This window comes from Zootermopsis nevadensis, unplaced genomic scaffold (genome assembly GCF_977971745.1).
Source record: "Zootermopsis nevadensis isolate Lab colony 2312 unplaced genomic scaffold, Znev_1.0 Znev_ptg000020l, whole genome shotgun sequence".
Lineage (NCBI taxonomy): Eukaryota > Metazoa > Arthropoda > Insecta > Blattodea > Termopsidae > Zootermopsis > Zootermopsis nevadensis.
In genome coordinates, this window is record NW_028259152.1 from 18,455,682 (window position 1) to 18,478,381 (window position 22,700).

Here is a 22,700-nt window from a genome sequence, read left to right on the forward strand (position 1 = left end):
TCCGTTCTGAAACGTCGCAACGGCCCAGAAGACAGTCACCTTTCCTGTGCTGTAAGGCGCAATCTATGTCACCATATCAACGGATGTTATAATTTGTCCCATAAGCTCGAATATCCCGTAACGGCGTTGCCATGACAACAATCTGTATAATGAATGCTGTGCCGCCATATTACAGTGCGTCCACTGGTAAAATGTAACGCAACTCTGACTTCCGAGTTGTCAGCAGGAACTGCTGGAATTCCGGCAAGTTCGATTTTATTGTTTCAATGGAGCGATACTTGACAGGTATCGGGAAAATCTTGTAGCGCTTGGCGGTGAGTCGTGCGGTTCCGGCCAGGAGCGGGGGAGTGACAGTTGCGTTGAGTGAACTCGTTGTACAACAAGCAGCTACACGAATTTAATTGTTTTTATGCAACGCATCAAAATCCGGACGAGTTAAGGTAATTCGGGAAACAGCTCGAAAGTTCTAATTCTTTACGCTACAGGAGAGAGTAAAGTCATGTTCCTTGTTACAGACGAAAAGACCTCCCCCTCCCCCCCCCCTGCCCGTGTGTGTCCAGGGCGTGGACTGCGCTCAGCTGGCTCAGGATGTCTAGTGGCGTGTTCTTTTGAAACCAAATTGGCCTTCGGGCTCCATAAAAGGCGTACAGATTTCTTTAAACTTCTGAGTCACCGGTCGTAATAGTATTTACGTCGGAATCTCCGGTTAGCGCTGTTTTAATTTCAGTGGAGGAACCGGAAATGGCATCGTGCTTCTGTCTGTTTCCTTCTGGTCAGGTTTGGAAGGTTATATAGTTAAATATTATTTAACTATATAATGGAGTTTTAAACAGTTTTGTAACATAATCCATTCACTAAGTCTTGAAAGCTTGGGTGGGACTTGTATTCTTGATTTTGAATAGGCGTGTGGCGTGTTAGTCTTAACAGAATGTATTGGATCAGAAAAGTGAATCATCTTTCGGTACCCCCACCCCCCACCCCGTCCACATTATCAACCACTGCTCATTTTATTAACAGTTGCCCGGTATGATACAAAGACACTTTCGACTGTCAATTTTCTGGAAAATTTAAGTAATTATAATTTTTACGTGTATGAGTTCACATGTCAGAGTTTTTAGGGGGCGTCACCTGCACACACGAATTGCGTGTACACAATCTCTGTCTCTGGTATGAACTGAAGAAGAGGGCGTCACTTTGGTTCCCTGAACACTGGCTGATGCCCCGCGTAGGCCCGTTTCTTGTATTTGCAAAATGTCGAGGCGCAAAAGTCTGACGTATTTTTAGGAAACTTTGTTAATTTTGTTGAGTTTCGTAGAAACGTTGTCAGCACTAGAGTGGCCAGTCGAATGACGAACAGGAAGCGACAAGCATTCCCGTTCCATAATCGGGGAGTCCCGTTTACAAATTTCAGCCCGGAGACTTACATAATGTCACAGCCACTTTCACATATCTTACAATCTATTTGTTATTCATTAACCACCCCTTCATTCGACGCTGTATAAACCACGAATAAATGCATTTAATTAATTGGATTTCATCGTCGCATGGTTGTCAAAGTAGCTTAACGATGAGTCGATGTGCCACTGTGAATTAAGCCAACTCACGCGAACCGTTTTCTTTCCAGCCTCTGATCCGATAGGAAGAATGGACGTAGATCCTGTTTCGCCCGCAACGCGCGGTAAGTCGTCACTTGTTCTCCTTTTAACAATCTCGTGCATTGTGGGAATTCTCTCTTTTGGTTTGTAAACTCGTTGTCTTCCGAGTAACGTTTTGTGAAGTTTGTTGCCCCGCATTAATATAAAACTCATTATAACCTCTTGCTAACGAATTAATATGGAATTGAACTAATTAAGTAATTAAGTCTATCTGCTTGATGTAGTGCAGTTGTCACGAGTGTCTGAGTGGACCATATTTCTGGCAGACCTGTAATTTCAGCTGCTTTAAATTAGGTTTTATTTGTTTTAAATGAAAATTAAGCCATTAATAATAGTCTCTATTGCAAGAAGTCTTAGCACATTTATCGCAAAAAGGACACAAGAAGTTACGTGACTGTGGCTACTTGAAGGAAGGCGTCGCTCTCATGGGACTTTTCGACTACCGAACGACGAGCAATGCAGGGCGCCAATGAGCGCGGTTAGGAGTGAGGCTGCTGGGTGCAGGATGGGCGTGGGAAGTCATTTCCCGAAAGCGTTCTCCCAGTTTGCAAAAAAAATCTCGTCCACGCCCCCTCCATAGACACATTACGCAGTTCTTCCAGAGACCAAGTTTTACGTCATATTGAACAGCAAACAAAATTAGAGAGGACACGTTTTAATAGGACATGTTATTGTTTCAGGCAATAGTTTTTACATCAGACTGGGTATTGCAGTTTGAGCCCTTAACTTGATTCAGAACAGATTAATAACTCTGCGAGAGCGTAGGTTTTTCCGGTCATGGGTGTTTTAGTCTTGTAGGTGGTATCCTGAAGACCACAATGCGAACAAATGCCTTGTTGACTCGCTGCCGGCTCCAGAGCCTGATTTAACTGATCGCAGCTCCAACTTTCCCGCGATTCAGAATGCCTACGCTGTAGGAAGCCGGCGCAGACAATGTTACCTCGTTGTCAGCATTTTCCTGTTGAGTGCGTTTGGAGCGACCGGAAGAAGGAAATGTTCCGGTCAGTCGCCCAGCTGTCCGCCACACTCGTGTCGCACACGTGCTTACCCTGGAGTGGTGTTTCCCAACCCGGCGACCGCGCCCAACTACTGAACGTGCGATCGCGTTGAATTTGTCAGATGTACCGTCACAGTTTCGCGTGGTCGTCGTTCAAACAGAATTCCTGTGGAGTGGAGTTTCGACCGCGGACGACGTCCTCAGAGTTTTGTGCTCTGGTCGACGCTGTGGTCCACTTCTCACATTCAGAGGGCCACATCTGCGTTCTGAACCATGGGACGAATTTGCGCGTCTGAGGACCGTTATAAGTGAAAGGTTAGGTTGGGTTGGGGCGACGGGCAGCAAAACCTCTCCACACTATGAACATAATTTCCCAGCCGCAATGCATTGTCGTTCGCCGTCTCATTTCTGTTGTTTAGCATTATAAGTCATCGTCGACTCCTTTCTCTCAAATGACTCAGAGCCTGAGCCAGAGGTTACTAATGTTCGACCTGTTGGCGGCAGGCATCTTCATAGCACTTCTCGACGAGGGGTCAGCCCACCGCAGTAGTCTTGCACGGGAGTGGGGGGGGGGGGGGCGATGCCCGACGCTGTCGTCGCTCTGCGCTTCCATAATTACCGATTCATAAATGTTGCCGGTTAATAATTAGTGCTGCAAACAGCGACTGTGCCAGTCAATACCGACCGGTCTGCCTCATGCGGTCGCCATGGCAACGCAGCCGTCGCGGCCTGCAGTTTACTCCTCGTTGTACAGGCACGCCCAGGGCGAAGACCGACGTTCGTCAGTCACAGTCCGTGAATATTCAAAAACCTCGCGGGCCAACCTGAGACTACGCAAACGCAAATGGATGCGCTGTCACGTGCCCACTGTGGCGTCCTTCGCCTAATTGCGTATTGCGTGTTCACAAATTTGAAACGCGGACAGCGGGGCACAGGCGAGTGAAGACAGCTCATAACTTTCAGCGTACCGAAGCTAGAAACGCTGTGAGCAGGGGCGAAGTCCCTTCGGTGACAGGTGCTTTTGTGGAATTTACTTCAGTCTCGTCTTGTCGCCTCCCCACGTTCCATGGAGTTTGGTTTGAATATAATTAAGTAGGCGGCATTACAATTTGTAATTGACCTTGAGAAGGTCTGGGTTCGGAACGACGTTACCACCGCCTGATTTTGGATACGGCATTAAAATTCGTGCAGAAATATTAAGCGTCTGTTCATTTTCTTGGAATTTAAACTGTATGGCGTCTCTCGAAGGTTAGGTTAGGTTAGGTTAGGTTGATGGCGATAAACAGACGTGCCACTGGACCTAGGCGTCGCTTCGTGAGGTTTTGTGCGGAGTTGAATCCCAGGCCTGTACGCGCACACAAGTTTTAAATGGAACGTTTTAATATATTAACCGTTTGAGTTGGCGACCTTCAACGTTTATATCCTGCAAAGTCAATGCCCCTTTAGTCTGTATGAATGGCCGTGTGCTGCTATTTTTTAAAGCCGCCGACAAATTAAATTCCGTGTCGCTCAGTTCTGCACGCGCCACGGAGTTTCGGTACAGATGAACAAGATATCAGCACTGTGTTGTGAGACGTTTGCATTGCAACAACTCTAACTCTCTGCTAGCAGAACGATCCTGAGCCAACTCCATCCGTTTGCCATCCTCACAGCCCACCTCCCTGAGATCCATCTTCATGTTATCATCCCATCTCCTTCTTGGTCTGGCCAGTGGTTGTTTTCCAGAAGGATTCGCTACCAAAATCCTGAATGCACCCCTTGCATTCTCCCCACATGCGTGCTACATGGCCAACCCATCGGAGTCTCCTAAAATTCACTACCCTCACTATGTTATGTGACCCGTACCATTCACCCGTGTTGCAGTATTCGAAATTCCCCCACTAATTTCATCCCTCCTAGGTCAAAATATCCTCCCGAGCACCCATTTTTCTAACACCTTGTGATTTGCTGTGAACTTAAAATGAAATCACCTTTAGACATATCGTAAACCAGTTGTCACATCCCTGTTTTTTGCGCATTTTACACAATCTACAGAGCGTTCCAAAAATAAAGAGCACTAACCGTGTGTCCTACATCGCGCATTAGGTAGTTGATACTGTCGAGTGAGCACGCGGCTGTGCTGAAATTTGTATTTCGTTTATTTCCAAATGGCACCGTCCGTAAAGTATTTGATTTTTAGAACACATCTCGTCCAGCCGTCGAACTCTGTCGCTGCGTGGCCGTAAAGTGTGGGCGGATTTTTTAACTCATAAAACAAGGAGCAAGGGATTCTGCAGACGCGTCAGCCGTGCGTTGACGGTGTTTCTGGGTGGCCTGTAGCCGAGATAAATGGACGCAGGGATGGAGATTCTTTGAGTATCAGGAACTCGCCAATGGGGTATCAGCACCGCTGATCCCCGCTCCATTATTTGCTGATTTACCTACGGCCGGCCGTGCGAGTGTCCGTATGGGGCAGTTTCTTAACACCGTAGTTTATACATACAGCAGCATATAAACCGCTGTTTCGCCGTCTCTAGGGGGCTTTCTTGCTTTCTTTACAGCGGTCATTATAAGGGCGCTTTCTTATTCTTCTTCTCCTTCTTCTTTTGCCAACACTCGAGTACAGCCGAGTCAAAGGAAACAGGAAACACCTTCTTCTTACGTTGCTTGAACAGGGGATGATTTCGTCTTTGCGACGCAAAATGAACAGCAATGTTGGTGTTGCCTACGTATTTAAGGAAATCGGCTCCGACGGACGGGGAAGAGAGACGAAGCTTCTGTCACTTTTACTGGACGAGGTCACAAACTGCACACAGACACAGCAGGTAATTTAAGTTTTCGGACAACAGCAAAACCGAAGGCTATCAGTCGAAATGAGTGCCCGGACGGAACCGAGACGTTCTGTAGGCTGCAGAATTCAAAATCAAGCCCTGGAATGCGAACCACCGGCGGAGTGGGGATGCACCCACGCGGTTTACGAATTTCGGGCACTGGCTGCATTTCTACAGGTTGGCCTGTAAAAATGCAGTGCAAGTGTGCTCGTATGTCTGGTGAATGGGAGGAGGGTTGCTGGAGGACGCCCTCCACCTCATTTCCCGACTCGTCTATGTGTCAGAAATCTCTCGCCCGTCTCATGATGTTTTTTGTTTGGTGCAGACTAGAGGGTGTCACACTCCACACTCTGCGATTCTATTTCGTTCCTTTCTCGAACTCTCCCGATGTTTGGCGTTCTCGGCCTCAGTGAATTGTAATTATTTTTTCAGAAAGGTGAAATGTCTGGTCGGACTAATCCCGCGTACAATAGGGTCTGATACGATTTTCCTTCGCGTTCCATTAAGCACGGAATCTCCTGACCAGCTGACTATCAGGTGTTAAAAAATACTTCCGCACCCCCGGAGTTAAGTGTAAGCCGCGAAGTAGAGAATAACTGGCGGGAGGGACCGGGAAACGCGGGCGGCTTCCTGCAACGGGTTCATAGATGTTTATGGTTTTTGGGTTGTAAAAGGAAAACGTTATGGAGGTATCATTCCTTTTATTGTTCGTGCTTTAGGTGCTCAGTCGATCTGAATATTGTGAGCCGATGTACTCGATATTCAATTCTCGTCTCGTGAGTGAGCCCCTCCATCATCTTGATGCAGGGGGGGGGGGAGGCCTAGTGATTGTCCAGTATTTTCTTAGTATTCAGATCACGATTTCAGCCCTTGACTGACTGGCCAGATGATGGCTTTCCTTTTGAACGCACTGCGGCCTACACTTGTAAAAACGTGTTTTGGAGGCGCAGTTTTTGACGTCACATTAGTGAGCGGTGAGGAAATTTGGTAAATAATGGCTGAATGTACGCTACAAGGACGGCCAATAAACTGATAAGAATTTGCAGAGAATAAACATTCGGGCCACGGAAGGTCCATTACCACGCTCACAGGAGCCCGCCAGTGGACTATGCCCTCGGTCCACGCCGTCGGATCCTTTGCAATATTATCCTTAAGATAGTATAATTGCGTCATATTGTGAATCAAATATTAAATTAATTATTCGGTATTGTCCGTCTAATCACAATTACATTTAAAATTTAAAATTTACAAATAAGATAATTAAAATATCATTTTATGTTCCACATCGAATAATCGATTTACATTTGGATTATTCGATGTGGAACATAAAATGATATTTTAATTATCTTATTTGTAAATTTTAAATGTAATTGTGATTAGACGGACAAAACCGAATAATTAATTTAATATTATCCTTGCCTCCGAAATGACCTCTTTCTCCAGGTTTCTAAAAATTTTACACGCATTTCTTCGTGTGTGGTATGTTGTATGCCTTTCTCTCTTCCTTGATTTGATTGGTTTCTGTGGACTAATTAATAAAATTAAATGAGAGTGCGTGCGTTCTTACGACCAAACAGTTTTCTGTCAGGGCTACAGAGCACGTCTCACCCACACCTGCCCGTTCATTAATTCCCGCCTGCTCTTGCAGTTCTTGAAAGCGTTTTGGGATAATTCCCTCTGTCACGTGACGAGTCCAAGTCGTCCCAGGACTGGCCGAGGTCCGAACCAGACCTCGAGAACGTTGCGCCATTTATTTTTCCAGCGTACCCAAGTCCAGAGACTGACCTCTCCCTGTCTCTCTCGCTCTTGATCTACTACATGAGTGGGGATTTGGGCCACATTTCCATACGAAACACTCCGCCCGCCCCCCTCCCGACCGAGGCTTTCAGTCCATAAATCTAATGCACTCTCCTTCTTGGGCACGACCGCAGCTGAGAATGGACGACCGCCACGCCGCTCGGCGGTCGCAAGAAAAGGCAGCCGTAGCCACCGATGAATACTCAATCAGCTTCCGAGTATTCTACATAGACGAGAATACATCACGCCCTGCGCGCAACACTGGGCTATGTTCCACCGTCTCCAACGGGGGAGGACGCTGCAGGAAAGTCGCAACTTTGCAGTTGTCTGACGAAAAACCTTTTACTTTTAGCTCAGGCGACCAGGTACTGGCTTCTGACCCACGGGATTCGGGTTCAGTCCCGCGTGACATCAGACGACGTCCGCGATTGACGAAGTGGCGCTGGAGCAGTGTCCCCCCCCGGGCTAATCACCATTTCACCGTCGCTCCACATTCCTCCTCTGCCACCGTCCCACTCACGAGGTGTGCGATAGCCCGGACCAAGCATCACATTATTAAGCCCTTGGCTCTAAGGGCCTTTCTGGTCTCGAAGTAAGGACCGTGTTTTACGTGACCAGTGGCATTGCAACACTCGACGATGAAATGAAAATTCGTTAGCGACGTGGACTGAGAAGGATATTTGGACCAACAGAAACGGCATCGAATTGCCGGAAGACATTGAACATTGAGCGGATCCATACCTCAGTGCTGACTGGGCGATGAAGTCAGGAATTTTGAGATGGACGAAGCAGTTCGTAAGTGTTGGGAAATTCTTAAACGCTTCGTTTTCCGCAGAAAATCTCAAGGAAAAGCGTGAATAAGGAACAATATTGCGATGAATAACCTGTGAATGTAGAGTTTTATAAACGCGGCGATGAACTCGGAACAAAAGTAATTTATTGGTTGTGCGACGACAGTAATTCAAGGAGGACTATAAAGTTAGTTGATTATTTATTTAGCTTTTAGGAGCGGTCTGTTGGAAACCTAATTCCGCGTTGAAGTTCTGACCGCGACTAGTTTGAAGAGGGGTGTCTTACGAGACGTCTGGCAATTCGCCATTTTACGCGTTCTTTTGTTTTGCGCAAAGTGGGAGTACAAAATGTTGTACGATGTTCACTTTCTCTGTCAGTCCTGAATTTACTGCTTTCGTCATTCTAAACGACGTTTCTGTTAAAAATTACCGTTTGTGTGTGCATAGAATAAAAACAAAACTTTTGTTTCGCTTGTAGGTGGTCAGGCACGACGCCTATCAGTTTTGCCCTTTTGGGACGCAACTCGTTAAAAGCCGAATGCCTAGTTTCGCGTGTCGAATGTTTTATGAGTCGGCCTTCGAGCTGATATTTTTCGCTCTTGTGGGACGAGGCGTGAGGTTCTTCAAAATACAGCCTCGAAAGTTGCGCTCTGGAGCACTAAATGCATTCTCTCTGCGCACTCCACCCCTTTGTAAAGAATGCCTGCTGCTCGTAGCAGAGGAATAGGCACGGTCGCTCGCGTGTCAGTGACAGATGGAAGTGAGTAATGCTTTTATCAGTTTTATCACAGCCACCGAGTTCCTTACGCACAGGTAAGACCTGGGCAAGCGATTTCGACCTACTCGATATTGCGCCAAATTGAAATTCTCTGTGCTGTGATGGTTTCCCACAAATGAAGATTTTCAGCAGCGCAAAGTCTTCTCCTTCTGTCATTGGTGTTTTAACAGCTCAGCGCGACAAAGGAAATAAAAACTTTGTCGTACACACGGGGGCGTCGGCATGGAATGGATTCAGCTGGCTCGTAATAATGCACCGGTACGATCTTGTTAACACAGCAGAACACTTAGGCTTTTGTAAAAGACGGAGGATTTCCTGTCAAACTGAGCAACCACTGGCTTTAAAGAAAGTTCCCGCGGCTTAGAGCCAGCAACTGCACCGAATCCTTTTTTAATATTATTCTGGAGGAAACTAGAGCAAATGTCGGTGTTCACTGGTGAATGATTTCTCTCATCTCTGGCCGCATTTTCTCTCTCTTTTCTTCAGCGTCTCATTCCCTTCTTTATGCCGTATTTCGTCCAATCCCCTGACACCCCTTCCTCATGGGCCCTACCGAAATCCTCTGCTTGGTTCACACATCACGTCGCATTGCACATGTAAATATTTAAAGACGCGCGTAATTATGGAACGGCACAAGAAACAGCCCTCTGTAACACGAAACTTAAAATATCGCTCGGAAGATGCCATAACAGGAAGACAGCAGGAAGGCGTCGTGGCTGACACTTCGCCCACCGTCACTGAGCTTTTCCGCGCTCTTTCTCGGTTCTCAGGCAAATCCCAGGGTGTATTATCACCTACCCCCTCCATGGAGGCCTTCCAACCGTTCTGGGTTCAACTGCCATCCACCTTCAGCAAGGGCCCCTAGTCTGAATATGCACGGATCTGTTCGCCAACAAGATATGTGTGACCTGATGACGACGAACTGGTGTCGAAACAGCTTGTCAGATGAAAGTAAGTGTTCGTGACGTCGTTGGCGGATTTGTTGCTCGGACTGTACGCTCTTGACATCCGGCATTCTTCGCTCTTTTCTGAATTCCGCTCGGACAAGTTGGCCGGATGTGGCGCCTTCGCCACCTGATCAATAATTTATCAGTAATCATCGAGAGAGTGACTCGCCCCTGGGGATGCTGGGGAGAGTATCTGCCTGCAGGCAGACGCCACTGGCCAAGCGCCTCCTTAATTAGTTAAGGTACAGTCACTGCAGTAACATTTTTAGCCCGCTTTCATAAATACAGACTTTGTTGGAATCAAAATGTCGCGCACTGCTAGGCTGAGATCGTAAGTAGGAGAGAAAAGTGAAGGAGAAACATCGCCGTTCATTGCAAGCGGCGTGTGCCAAGCGCTTGACAGAAGACGTTCGCACGTTCGCGTGTCTGTGCACTAGTTTCGTCTGAATTATCTGGCGGCGTTTGTTGGACGAAGAGAGAGTTACCGAACGAACAAACAGAATCTCTTGGGCGGGAAGTGAGAGAGACTTTTATTTCGTGGGGGTTGGTAGAAGGTACCCAAGCCTTCCCCGCTCTTCTATTTTCAGGGCAAATGAAAGTGAAGACGTTCAGGTGGCAAGGAATAGAAACTCGAGACAAAGACAAGCGAATATCGATTTTCTGGTGGATATTTTGGGACGATAATATTTTCAAAAATAAAATATAATTTGGATGACTTGTAAATTGATGACATTCAGAGAAATTTCAATCAGTTTGAAACTGGAGGGCTGCATGAGAAACAATCAGCGGTAGCTTGTAATTTGGGAACCTTCTCTGCGTTCGCTTAAAGACGGGGGACAACCAAGAAGACCTGCCCAGATATCTGGTCGTAGGATCCTCGGGACTTATACTGACCACTAGCCAGAAACCGGAATTTCTTTGCTGTTTGCTCTCTTAATAAAGTCATTTGAATACGTGACTTTAGTGACACAATAATATTTATATTCCGTACAGTTTGTATTATATTGGTTTGCACATTTAATTTAAAAGGGATGAGAAAATCACAGCTTTGATTAATGGTTTCATTAAGTCAGGAGATACAATGCCCATCGCCTGTCTGATGGAATATTAATTGTTCTGCACTTTCTGTACGTATTGGCACAGAGGCTGCTTGAATTATCATGTGAACAGGCCAGCTGGCTCATCATCTATGCAAATTATAATACAATATGGCGAAAGGCGCTGTTGGGACACATATTTAAGACCCTGGAACGCCATTACCCGTCACTCCAATTAACGTTGTACCCCACCCACGCCATATAGCACCATCTCGTAGTATATCAGGCGTCTCTGTAGCTCCTGCCAGCACGCGTCGATCATTTGGCACGTCATAAAAAAGAAGTCTCTTCCCCGCTCCTGGACCGACCCCTCAAGATTTCACTGTCCGCCAGATGCTTCTGTAAGTCGGTCGTTTCAAGGGGCACTCTCGCTTACTTAGGCCGCGTTCTACCTGAGAATAAATTAATGTTTCGCCTGCATTCAGACACGTGGTATTTTTAGGCTTTTTCAGTTGTCTGGACGACTTTTCGGAGATTGGTCGCCTTCGTCTTCAAGTAAGAGAAATTTTGTACCACGTGAGCAGTTAAAAATTTCGAGTTTGCACGGAATTTCCGATCTGAACTTGATTTCCGTCGGGAGCGAACAACAAATTGGACTCGATGCGTACGATCCAGCATCTCGATTCAGTGACCAGCCATCCACATGTGGTGGACATTTGTGCTCCTAAAGACTGATATGACAGCATCTCTGGTAGAGCATGTGGCGCGTGTGATTTCAGCGTAGGCCGTTAACTGAATCCTGCCTATGTCCGCGTGGTTTTTCTCAGTTTCTAGGCATTTCACGAAGCCCACGTATGACCGCCCTTTCCCTCGCTGCAATGGACAGACAGTTCACATACGAGCCGACCCACTGACCGACTGCGCGCCTTTAACTTCCAGAGGCTGTTTCACCCCGTAACTGTCTCCTCTGCAGGGGTAGACAACTATTGACACTCGTCTGCCAGATGGGACCATTTCGAATGAAAAACCGGCCATTCCGTAATGCGCCTACATCCATTCACACCTTCCTGATCTGACTACGCCAATCGGAGGAGTATATCGTGCCCCTTCATATGTATATTTTGAACTTTCTTCAATATAACGTGTTTGCCCCCCCGTCCCCCCCAAATTATTTGCCGTGGCTTTTAAAGTAACCCTCGTAGAAAGACCTAGAAAAAGTTAACTTCAGAATGCCGCGAAGGTTTGTCTGTCGGTACATCGACCAGGTTACTGGCCGGGCGACAGGGATTGAACATTCGCCTGCTCGTTGCGCCGAGATCGAGAATGCGCGGAGTTCGCCTCCGCTCTGGGGCTTCGCCTCTGTCGCTGCAGAAGCGGCAGGGAACTTCTTTGCCGACCGCAACAGATGGTTGAGCTGCGGGGCCCGCGTCCGCGTCCCCATCGCCCTTTTGGACCATTCATCATTCTTGACACTGGTCCATTCTCACAATTTCCACTTATATTCCAATTTCTACCCTGCAATGTTTCTTACACCCCCCCCCCCCCCGCAGCTCGTTTGACGTCATCGCCCGGATAGCTGCGACGCTCACAATCGGCGATGTCGCAGTGTCATCTCTTCACGAACTTTGCTTGAAGCTTCTTCCTGCCTCGGTTCAGCGTGGGGCTACCAGAGACGTCGAGGATTTTGGGCAACGCGACCATTGCCCCCGCACGTACTTATCACGGGTAATGCGTAAGACGCAGGAAATCGGTGCGTTTTTTTTTGTTTTGTTTTTTGGACAGAGCTCTGCATTGGCGGTTGATTTTGCCCGGCGACTTATCGTCCGTGGCAGAGTGTCTGGCAATAATTGGCTTCACAGTTCGTACAAGATTCTTCTCATCCCCCACAGTGCAAGTTCGTGGCAATCGAAACTCCCTTCGCCAATTGAGAATGCTGAGTGGTTGAACCGGATCATTTTCTAAAGTTTTATAAAAATTCCCCCCTTGTGACGTAATCAGAAAGAACGATTTGCACATGGGTCAGCAGATGGCGTGGGACTGCAACAGGCTCGGCCCAAAAGCACCCTAAGGCGTCATTAAACAAGCGAGTTTTAGTTAGGCCGTGCGTTTGAGAGCACGAGAGCAGCGCGACTTCGTCTTACAACTAAAATAGCCGTTCATTCAGGTTAGGTTAGGTTCTACTTGGTTGTCTACGGCGGGCTTTTATAAAAACAAGGCATTGAAAATCCGGGTTCAGTAAAAAGATGGGCCACTTTTTACTACCTGAACGACTGTAAGCTTGTCAAGGATGTCTGTTCACTGGAGTTGATTGGTGAGCGCGGACAACAGTTTCGTGTTCGCCCGGCACCGAATTTCCTGCCCGTCCATCGCCCGACGTTTCGGAACCCGCTCATATTGGTCACGATTCTGGTTTCAGACGCCGGGCTGAACGGCGAGGTCAGCAACGACGACCACAGCATCAGTAGCGACGTCCCGCCAGACCTGGCTCACGACGGGGACTCCGTGGACTCTGAGAGGGAAGCCCTGAATCTGGTGAGTACCGCGAGGCTAATTTCCTCGACAGCGACGTTTCGTCCCGTCGCCTGTCTCGCCCACCCGTGGTCCCCTCCCCAAAGTGGGAAGAACGCCACAGCCTCAGGCTACTGGCAAAGGTACAACGGAAACTGGACGTCTTTTAGCTACACGTCTCTTATTTTGCATATTAGAAAAATGTGCTTTTCAATTTTGTCCGGTGTTCCATTTTTATCTGCTGAGCCACATTCGTTTACCAATAACGTAAATATGTCGTGTTATAAAGTCGACAGATCGCAGAATTTTAATATTATCTGTTCAGCTTGTAAAAGGAATAGTGCCCATTTGAGTTAGTTTATTGGCGATATTTCAGTTTTTCGTTCCAGAGGCGCCATGTTAGAGAGGAAACTCTATTTTCATCAGCACATTCAATTACGCATCCTCCTAAGAGTCACTAATTTCTATAACCTAATTGCTCCTGTCTACAGGACAGCCTCAGTCTATTACTCTCTCTGCCGCAAAATGCACGAGGTCTGACTTTGACGTCTCTGCGGCTTCTGGCTGCTTGGATCTTGGCACTCTCAAGCGGCGCAAATCGCGGACGCCAGCGCCCATCAGGTTTTCATGAGAGCCTCTGGAGTTTTCTACTTTTGAATTCTGGCTCCTAGTTTTCTTTCTTTCATTACGATCATTTACATTTGCCTTTCGTACGTTTGATCGAACCGTTTTACTTACCTACTTCGTTTCCGGGGTCACGGGTTTGTATCTCGGCTTCGTCCAAGTGCCTTAAAATGGCTCACATCCTCTTTCTTACACATTCCTTCTCGCTTATCCCGCCATTCTGTCGGGCAGTTAGGAAAGCGGTCAAAATGTAGAACAGTTCTTAAAAAGAAAGAGGGGACTAGACAAAGGGCCGAATAGGCGAGCCTAGTTCTGTACCCGCCCACACAGACCCCTGGCGAGCAATTAAGAAATTATTCTAATCGCCAACCCTGTTTCGTATTACGAGTGTGTGATACCTCGCATTGACCTTATCTCGTGCGGATTGGATTTATCTGGCTTACAAGTTGTTGTACTGCCTGAATTTTGTGGTTGCAGTGAAAAATGTTAGAACTGTACACCATGAAGACATTTGTTCGTATATTCGCATTAATTTGAATTGAAACATGAGCGCTTTCCCGTCCTGTAAGCTTCACGATTTCTGTCCAGTTGGGCATTTTGTGCTGGTAGAATTCGACATGAGAAACATTGGACTTTGCGTTTCAGTCGGACTAAATTGCTGGGGGACTTGGTTCGACGCCTGGATGCCATCACTGCGACTCCTGCTAAAAATAACGCTGTGTAATGATGATGATGATGATGATGATGATGATGATGATAGTGAAGTGATAGGGAAACGAAGCAGCAGCCTGGCATGCGCGGTGTGACACGAGCGTGTCTAATAAGAACGGGCTGTGTTCTAAAGGCAGTCGCTTTGATCTCTGTCCAAACGTCTTTGATGTCTTCTCACGGCGTCTGCTTCTGTATTACCTCAGCACTCGCGACGGGAAAACGTCCTTCCAGGTTTCTTCGTGTGCACGCCCCAGTGCAAGGTAGGCCACCGGCCACTTCCAGGTTTGGGAATTGTTCAATGATCACCCCCGCGTTTTCTCTTCATGTAGAAACATGTATCCCGAATTCGGCCACATTGCCTCGAATTTTATACCCACACGTCGCAAGAAAATGGAGGAAATTAAAGTTCTTGGAGTGGAAGGAATTACCTAAACCTACACTTTTCCGTAACTAATTGCCTAAAGTAATGAGGAACTGATAGTGAGGCGTATAGTCGACAAATTTCCTGACTTATTATGAAACCACAAGGTCATGGCCGTTCTCATGGCTCGTCTAATTAAGGCATAATATACAATTCATTCGGTCGATTAACGCACACTTGCTCAGAGTATTCAATACGTGTTTGTGTGCTGCTTCCAAATTTGGTGAAATTTCGTTTCTAAAATTTCGCTATATTTTCAATAGTTTGTGAAATGGCGACTTACCATTTGTGATTGTGGTAAGATAAGACAATGAACAGACGATAAGCAACTACACATTCGGGCAGAATGACAGAAGAAACGAGAAAAAGTCTCGTAGAATTATTAGTTGCGATGTTCAGACGTGAATGCATCCGAGCATATTCTGGTCATGAGTAAGCCCCGAGCACGAGCGCGCCTTTTCATGGCGGCTGCCCCGCCCCACGTAAGTCCCTCCCGAGGAGGCGCATCTGCACGCAGTCCGATGAACCGTGTGACCGACGCGACGTCAAATGCAGAAACACGCGAAAGAGACGGAAGGGAATAAGAAAATTCTTAGGTTTGCTGATAAGACAGAATTTCCCCTCCCATGTCATCTCAAACGAAAGCAACGGAGGACGGGGTGGCTATTGACATTCAGGGGGCGCTGTGTGCAGTGGACATATGGAAATCGCCAATCCAAGTGGCGAGCTCTCGAGGAAGACAAAGCCACGGCGCATTATTCCGCCCGCACACTAACTGGACAGATGTAACCGGCGCATTTCTTAAGACGGGCCCCCGCGGCAGCAAAATTCCACTCCAGAAGCCAATAGTCGTTTGTCAGATCGAGAAACCCCCCCCCCCCCCCCGTATTATTAGGCGTCAGCAAGCTGTGGGAGTGGAGGTACAGCTCCACGCATTCTTAATCTCTGCGCTGTGCCGAGATTAAGAACGACGATTTGACGCTCAGATTCTCTCAATTTCCCGGTGTCCAGAGACTTAGTGGCCGGGAATTGAACCACGGTCATCCTGCCCGAAGTCAGTCACTTTACTTACTGAGCTAACCCGCGGGTGTTAATACACTCATACCGACGCTTTGATGTTAATAACGAAGCTCGCTTCAGCGTTCTTCTTGACAAGATGATGGTTGCTTAACTGTTAAGGAATTTCCCGTCTTTCGTGGAGCCCTAAAGTTCACTACAGCGGTTTATTTGTTTAACGACGCTGTCACTAGCTCGGACTAGGCGCAAACATCGCTAAGTACAGGGGCCAGGGTGAGGCATCTGCTTGGAGGGACTGATGAAAAGCACAGAAACCTTAATCATGTAACATTTTTCGCTAAAATTTTGGAAATTATACATCGTCTATTGTTCCTGATAACACGACGATTCTGGGACTGGATCTGTCTCCATCATTACGTAAAATAGGGGGAAGGGGGGGTCCCTGGGAACGATCCGAGTTCCATCCAGGGATGGCGATGGGCGCCCACACGCATACACGAGGATGTTTTTGTCACTGGTACTGGAAGTAGGCAGAGGACTTAGGTAAGTAATCGTGTTATCTGCATCCTTTTATCCGAACTAAAATTGTGACTTTTAAACATGACCTTAGTTATAATGCGCGCATGATCCGTTTGCCTTCAGGCCTTTTATTGTGAACAGAAATCAGTCGATCCGCTGTGAGTCGAACTGCTCAAGGTCAAAGTACATTCCTCAAGTGAAACCTAATGGGTTTTAGCGAGTTCTAGAAAATCAAATGAGCCATAATTAAATTCGCAACAACTCTAACAAGTGACATTTAAACCCCGAAATAAAATAAGCGGACGGGACGCGACCTCTCCATTGCGCGTTCACTCACACAGCTCGTGCAGAGAACACGTGATACCTCCGCACCGACCACATTACACGTTCATATGTCGGCTTCACGTTCTGGCGTCCTAACGTCTTTCCTCCCCCAAAACAGCTGTTTGTTCGGGAAGGCCCCACCTCGTCTTTTCCCACAGCAGTCAAATTTCCTGTGTCTTGTCCCTGTCCGTATATTTGCAAGTCCATCTTGACTGACTGACTGACTGACCGGCTTACGTAGTGCACTACTGAATATCATGAATACATCGCATCGCATTGAACTCGGAGACGCGGCCCGGCGTAGAAACCCCCCCCCCCCCCCCCGCGGCCACAGAGAGACGCTCCAGCACCAACGCAGTGCTCAAGAAAGGGCGAACTTACCAATTTTGCAAGTGCCGAGAGGGAAGTTGGTGCGATACAAGATGTTTTGTTGATAAGCTGTAGCTCGCAGCGGATCAAGAAATGTCTCGCCTTTTGTGAAACTGTTTCACTGGAAGTTTTCCTGAACACACCATTTTAAAGCATCGGCTTTCCCTCAGGTTCACCACTAACTTTGCCACATTTCTCACTCGTGTTACAGGTGTCGCTCGCCGCATCCTTCTTTGTCTAATCACCGAAATGTTTGTTTGGTAAAGCTTAACAATTGTACACCCCTTCTTAGTGCCATTTCCTCTGTTCTGCGGTTGCTTTATTCTTGTCACGCGCTGCAATCTTTCAGCAATTTATTCTCAAACGCCCTCAGTTTATGATCCTTCCTTGAAACAACAAAACATATAAAATTTTTGTTAATTTATTCCTCAGCCTTATTTGATAACGTTCTGTCATTTATAACTTTTGTATCGCAAATTGAGAAGTTTATGCGATGGAGGTGTATTCGGTTTTTAGAAACTGCCCGATCTGCCATCTAGTGAGAGTAAAGGAAACCACGCACGAGTTCAGAACGCTCGGCCTGCAGGTGGAATACACAACCAAATACGAAGTTTGGCCGTAAAGGTCTTATGTGGCATTAGTTTTTACAGTTAGGATGTGAGCATTCAAATTTAAACAGAAATGAAAAAGATTTTTACAACTCGATGACAAAACGCACTTCAATCTGAAACAGTGCTAATTTTATATTAGCGTTCAAAGACGACTACTCTTTCCCCCGTCGCAGTGTCAGTGTCTCTCTCTGGCCGGCCCTATTGAGTTTGGTTGCGCCCCTGTTATTGTAGGCAACCCAACTGACATGCCCGTTTAATGTGTTGCCTACAGGTGACTGAAGTTTCTCAGCGCAACTCCGGCGGAAGTGGCCAAGCGAACGGCACGTCCAGTTCTCCGAGCTCCGGGGTCAGTAGTCAGGTGACGTCGACCAATGGCTCGACCGCTGCCGCGACGAGCGTCAAGGCGGCCCTAGCCGCCATTCAGGCAGGACAGCTGTCCCTGAACCAGGTACCGCTCTGAGGCATGCGCAGTGCGCAGAATGGAAATTTAGAAATGCCGGTATATTTTTACGCAAAAATATGCAATAAATAATTAAAAGCTAATGAAACACTGGAATTTGTCTTATGGAATGTTTCTCTGAGTTCAAAATTAAGCCATTATGGGTTGTGGTATCGGGTTGAACGGAAAACCGTAAATCCAGAAGTTTACTATCAACAGTTGCACCGCGTAAGCGAATGCCTTACAGAAAAATGTTCACATCTCGTCAACAGAAAAGGATTTGTCTTTCACCACGACAGCAAAAACAAGGAACTGAATTAGGACATCCGATTATCATATACTCAGATCACCTCAAAATCATTTAAAGAACAAGGAAAAATCCGGAATTGAAAAGCTTGTGGTAGGTTGGTAGACGACAATAGCAAGCAACGAAAATTATATAATTAATTAAATATTGCAAATATTTTTTTTTTAAAAAAAAACATGATTATGACTTTCATTTAAAAACGCAAAAACTTTCTGTTCAACCCAATATATATATATATATATATATATATATATATATATATATATATATATATATATATATAGAAATCATTTAGTATCAACATGAAAATGTTTAAAGTATTCTCCAGTATCAGTGATTTTGTTTGCATATTTGATATTGTTGATGAAATAGACGTAGGACATAGAAAGTGCTTGAACACAACTTTCATGCTACGAAAAATGATGTGAAGAAGACGCTGTAGATCACTGGCATTTTACTGACGATAACAGGAAATTAAAAGCAGTTTCTTGTGTCACGTCAAAAACCTTACCACAGTTCTTATGGGGTTCTCCAAAACAAATGTCATCCGTTTCACTTCAATATCATCAGGACACTGTATCCACATACATTTCGCCTATGTACGGTTTTTCCACGTTGCATTTATTTTGCCTACTTCCCTTCCCCTTTCCTTGACACCATTTTGTCTGTCCTTCTTTGTTGTCTCCTGAAATTGATCTTAATTGGACAGAACTGAATGTGTGAAGGCTGTTGTGTATATAATCTGTTTATTTGGATAGTAATGTTTCATATTTTTGCAAGAAGTTTGAAAGATTAAGGAAAATCGAGACAAATCCATTAGGTTAGGTTAGTTCTTTAGTTTGGGTTTAGGTTAGGTTAGGTTAGGTTAGGTTAGGTTATGTCATTACTTTGGTTAGAATTTTAGGGCAGTGGCGTCATAGCCCAGAAGACCGCAGTCCACACAGGATGTCGTGTTCACGTGCGCTCGTGTCTGTGTCTGTCCGCAGCTGATGAGCCTGGGGGCGCAGGGGCAGCAATTGTTCCTGCAGAACCAGCTCGCTGTGGCTGCAGTGGGGCAGATCCCAGCGCTTCCTAACCTGGCTGCACTTGGCCCACAAGAACTGCAGGCGCTCCAGCAGACTCTTCAGCAACACCACCAAACGCTACAGCAGCAGTTTCAGCAGTACGTCTTGTTTCAGCCGGGTGCTGGAGCTCAGCTACCGGCACAGGCGCAGTTCTTTCTTCAGAACCAGGTGAGCCTCGGACTTCATGCTGAATTATTGACTACTTAGGCCTCTTGCAGAATCCATTCAGAACACAATTCTTTCTGGGCATTTACATTTTAACTGCTTCCCTGATTATCCCAAACCGTCTTGGGTTGACGACCTTTTGAAGAAGACGCGAGAAGAACATCCGGAACAATATTTTTTCTTCCGTCCCATTATTACTAAACTGAGTCGATTCGGGCCATGAATAAAAAAAGACTTATCAGACTCCGGATGTCAGTAAATGACAGACTGCTGTACGTCGTGCGTGTTTGTATACTTTTTACACTAGCTTGCGCATGAATACGAGGACTCGTATACCTTAAGTTCCTGCAACAGTTGCGATGACGTTGCTGTGATTGCGAAGAAGTTAACTTTTACAAGCAACGAGAATATACAGTTCAATTAAATATTTGTCATCACTAATTTAATTTTTGTGTGTATATTCCAATCAGGGGTCACACTCTCAGAAAAGAATTAATCAAAGCAAACTGTTTTTTTTACTATAAGGCTCAGAGCAGGCACCTTTTAATTTTAATTTAAATTCTACTGTTTTAGTAGAAGTGAAGATGAAGCGTTTATCAACATTTAAGCAGCGTTGTATTTAGGAGTTTTCTGCGCCTGATATTTAAAGCAGAACCTTTTGCAGAACTGTATACAAGATATAAATATAGGGTTTGAAATTTGGGCTGCTAGGAGAAACTTAATCTGAGATGCTTACGCTTCACAACGTTCCATAAAGATTAATGCAGAAACCTGCAATGCGCAATTTTGTATGTTCTTTCCATAAAGTGTTTTCAGTGGATAGATTGTGCCTTCTTTCTGTCTCTCTGTTCATCTGATGTTTTATCTCTGATCTCTACATCTGCAGTAAGTGAACACGAAGGCCGGCGAGGCTCCAGATCTTCGTGCTTCACGCTCTTAAGTCACATTACTCTACATTTGAAAGTACTTCTTGCAGTTTACCAATTTTTAAGATTCATCTTTTATCTGTTACTTGAATACATCGGCCTCACCCAATAGAGCCCAAGATATATAAAAATTCTTTCACTTCTTCGTGAGCCATTTGCTAAATTGTGACATTATAGAAAATGCAGAAACACTGGCACAGTAATTCGGTTCATTGTTCCCAGTCTGGCATCGAGACAACTCGCGTCATATCATAATCACATATTAAATAAGATCCTTTATCACTTGGCCAGTTTTGACAATGTTATAGATGAACAACATAAACACATTTTGTAGAAGATTATAGTTGAGAGATTGGCAGTCCTGTCTATGTTCATGTTGCCCTTAGTTGTTTCAGGCAAATGAGTCATAGTATCAAAATAGGCCACAACCACATTTTTTCACGTCCTTTCTAACACAGAATTCACAAATTTCCCAATCCAGTGCTACATAGAAAATAATTTAAATTAGGCTCATAGAACGGAAAAGGGGATCGTGACAAGTGGAAGATCGTAAGCTTTTCAAATGCCCCAAGAAAATTCAGTCCTCATTTTACCACTTGACACAAAATCTGGTTATTTATTTTTGGCAATAAAACAAACAAAAACAACCGAGAAGTATTTGTAATAGCGCTCAGGAACTTATCAGATGTTATACATAATATGACATTATGGTTTATGTAGAGAAACATAATGAGATTGCTATTGCAAACATAACAAAACAGAGTTCTAGCTGATGAGAAAAGTGAAGGGTGTTGGGTAGGGTTATTCACGGATACACTTGTTCCCAATCACCATTAATAGATCTTATTAATCTGCATAACAGAAAAGTAAAGAATTTACATGCAGTTAATTTGATATGGAACGTACATGACTTATCAGAATGCACTGACGTGTTTGAAAACCAAAGCACAACAAATAGACTGTGCAGACAAAGTTACAGTCAGTGTTCTTGATCTTGGCACAAAATATCATGGAAGTTTCATCACTTGACAGATCTCATCCTATTTTTATGTATGAACCGTGGGAACTTACTTTACCACTTATCACTTCTTCATCGTAGACTCAAAGTCTTGGGTTTAAAAACTCAGACCAGAGGGCAGCTATCCTAACGGGGGTATTTTTATGGTTTCATTAGTCATTGCAGGTCAAGAATGTGAAGATAAGTAAGCAAAGCTGTCCCTCTATAGACCATGCAGGTACCTGGGGGGGAGAAGAAGTATATCTCCGACTCATTCTTAACTTCAGTACTAGGTAGGGGTGAGTGGTTAGCGTCATGCCCTGGCCGCATGTTACCCCCAGCAAAGGACCCCAGTACCTATTGAGTAGGAGGCTGGGTGGGCCCAGAGCCGGCCTGGATGCAGAAGCTACAGGAAGAATCCTCTGTCCCCATCGGGGATCGAACCCTAGTCGTCCGGTCCATAACCAGTAACTATACTGACTGAGCTACCCCAGCTTACAAAATATGAAAAGAAGGCCTTTGATTATTGACCATGACCTACCATTCTGAGAATCTTTTCTAGATTATTAGCCTGAATTCATACACATCCGACTTCCTTTTAGTGATCTATCCGTCCATCCATCCATCCATCCATCGGGCCATGGCCTCCTCAGTTTTCTGCCTTTCTGTGTTTCAAACACCTTGAGGGCGTTTTCTGTTTTCAGGGACCGCACCCAGATTTTACATCCATACATGAAGACACGTTATTTTCCTGTGTGTATCCCCACTTCTCATCACTGCCACTAATGAGATGTGGGCCTCGTTAGCCAACATTTTCCATGTATTCATTGTTATCACTGGTAATGCATGGACTCAGATACACAAACTCTCCATCACCTCGATGCAA

At 45.7% G+C, this 22,700-nt stretch overlaps 1 protein-coding gene across 9 annotated transcripts in view; it reads left to right on the forward strand.

Annotated features, from left to right (window-relative positions):
- The window catches only part of LOC110832591 (uncharacterized), a 364,557-nt gene that overhangs the window by 319,173 nt on the left and 22,684 nt on the right, over positions 1 to 22,700 (forward strand). For 7 of the 9 annotated variants that reach the window (XM_087352088.1, XM_087352091.1, XM_087352089.1 and 4 more), the window contains 4 exons: positions 1,625 to 1,678; positions 13,229 to 13,344; positions 18,188 to 18,364; positions 19,649 to 19,894. In XM_087352088.1, coding sequence (XP_087208214.1) covers positions 1,625 to 1,678; positions 13,229 to 13,344; positions 18,188 to 18,364; positions 19,649 to 19,894 — 593 coding nt within the window. The remainder of the gene's footprint in view (positions 1 to 1,624; positions 1,679 to 13,228; positions 13,345 to 18,187; positions 18,365 to 19,648; positions 19,895 to 22,700) is intronic. The other 2 variants (XM_087352086.1, XM_087352093.1) reach the window with 1 other exon arrangement.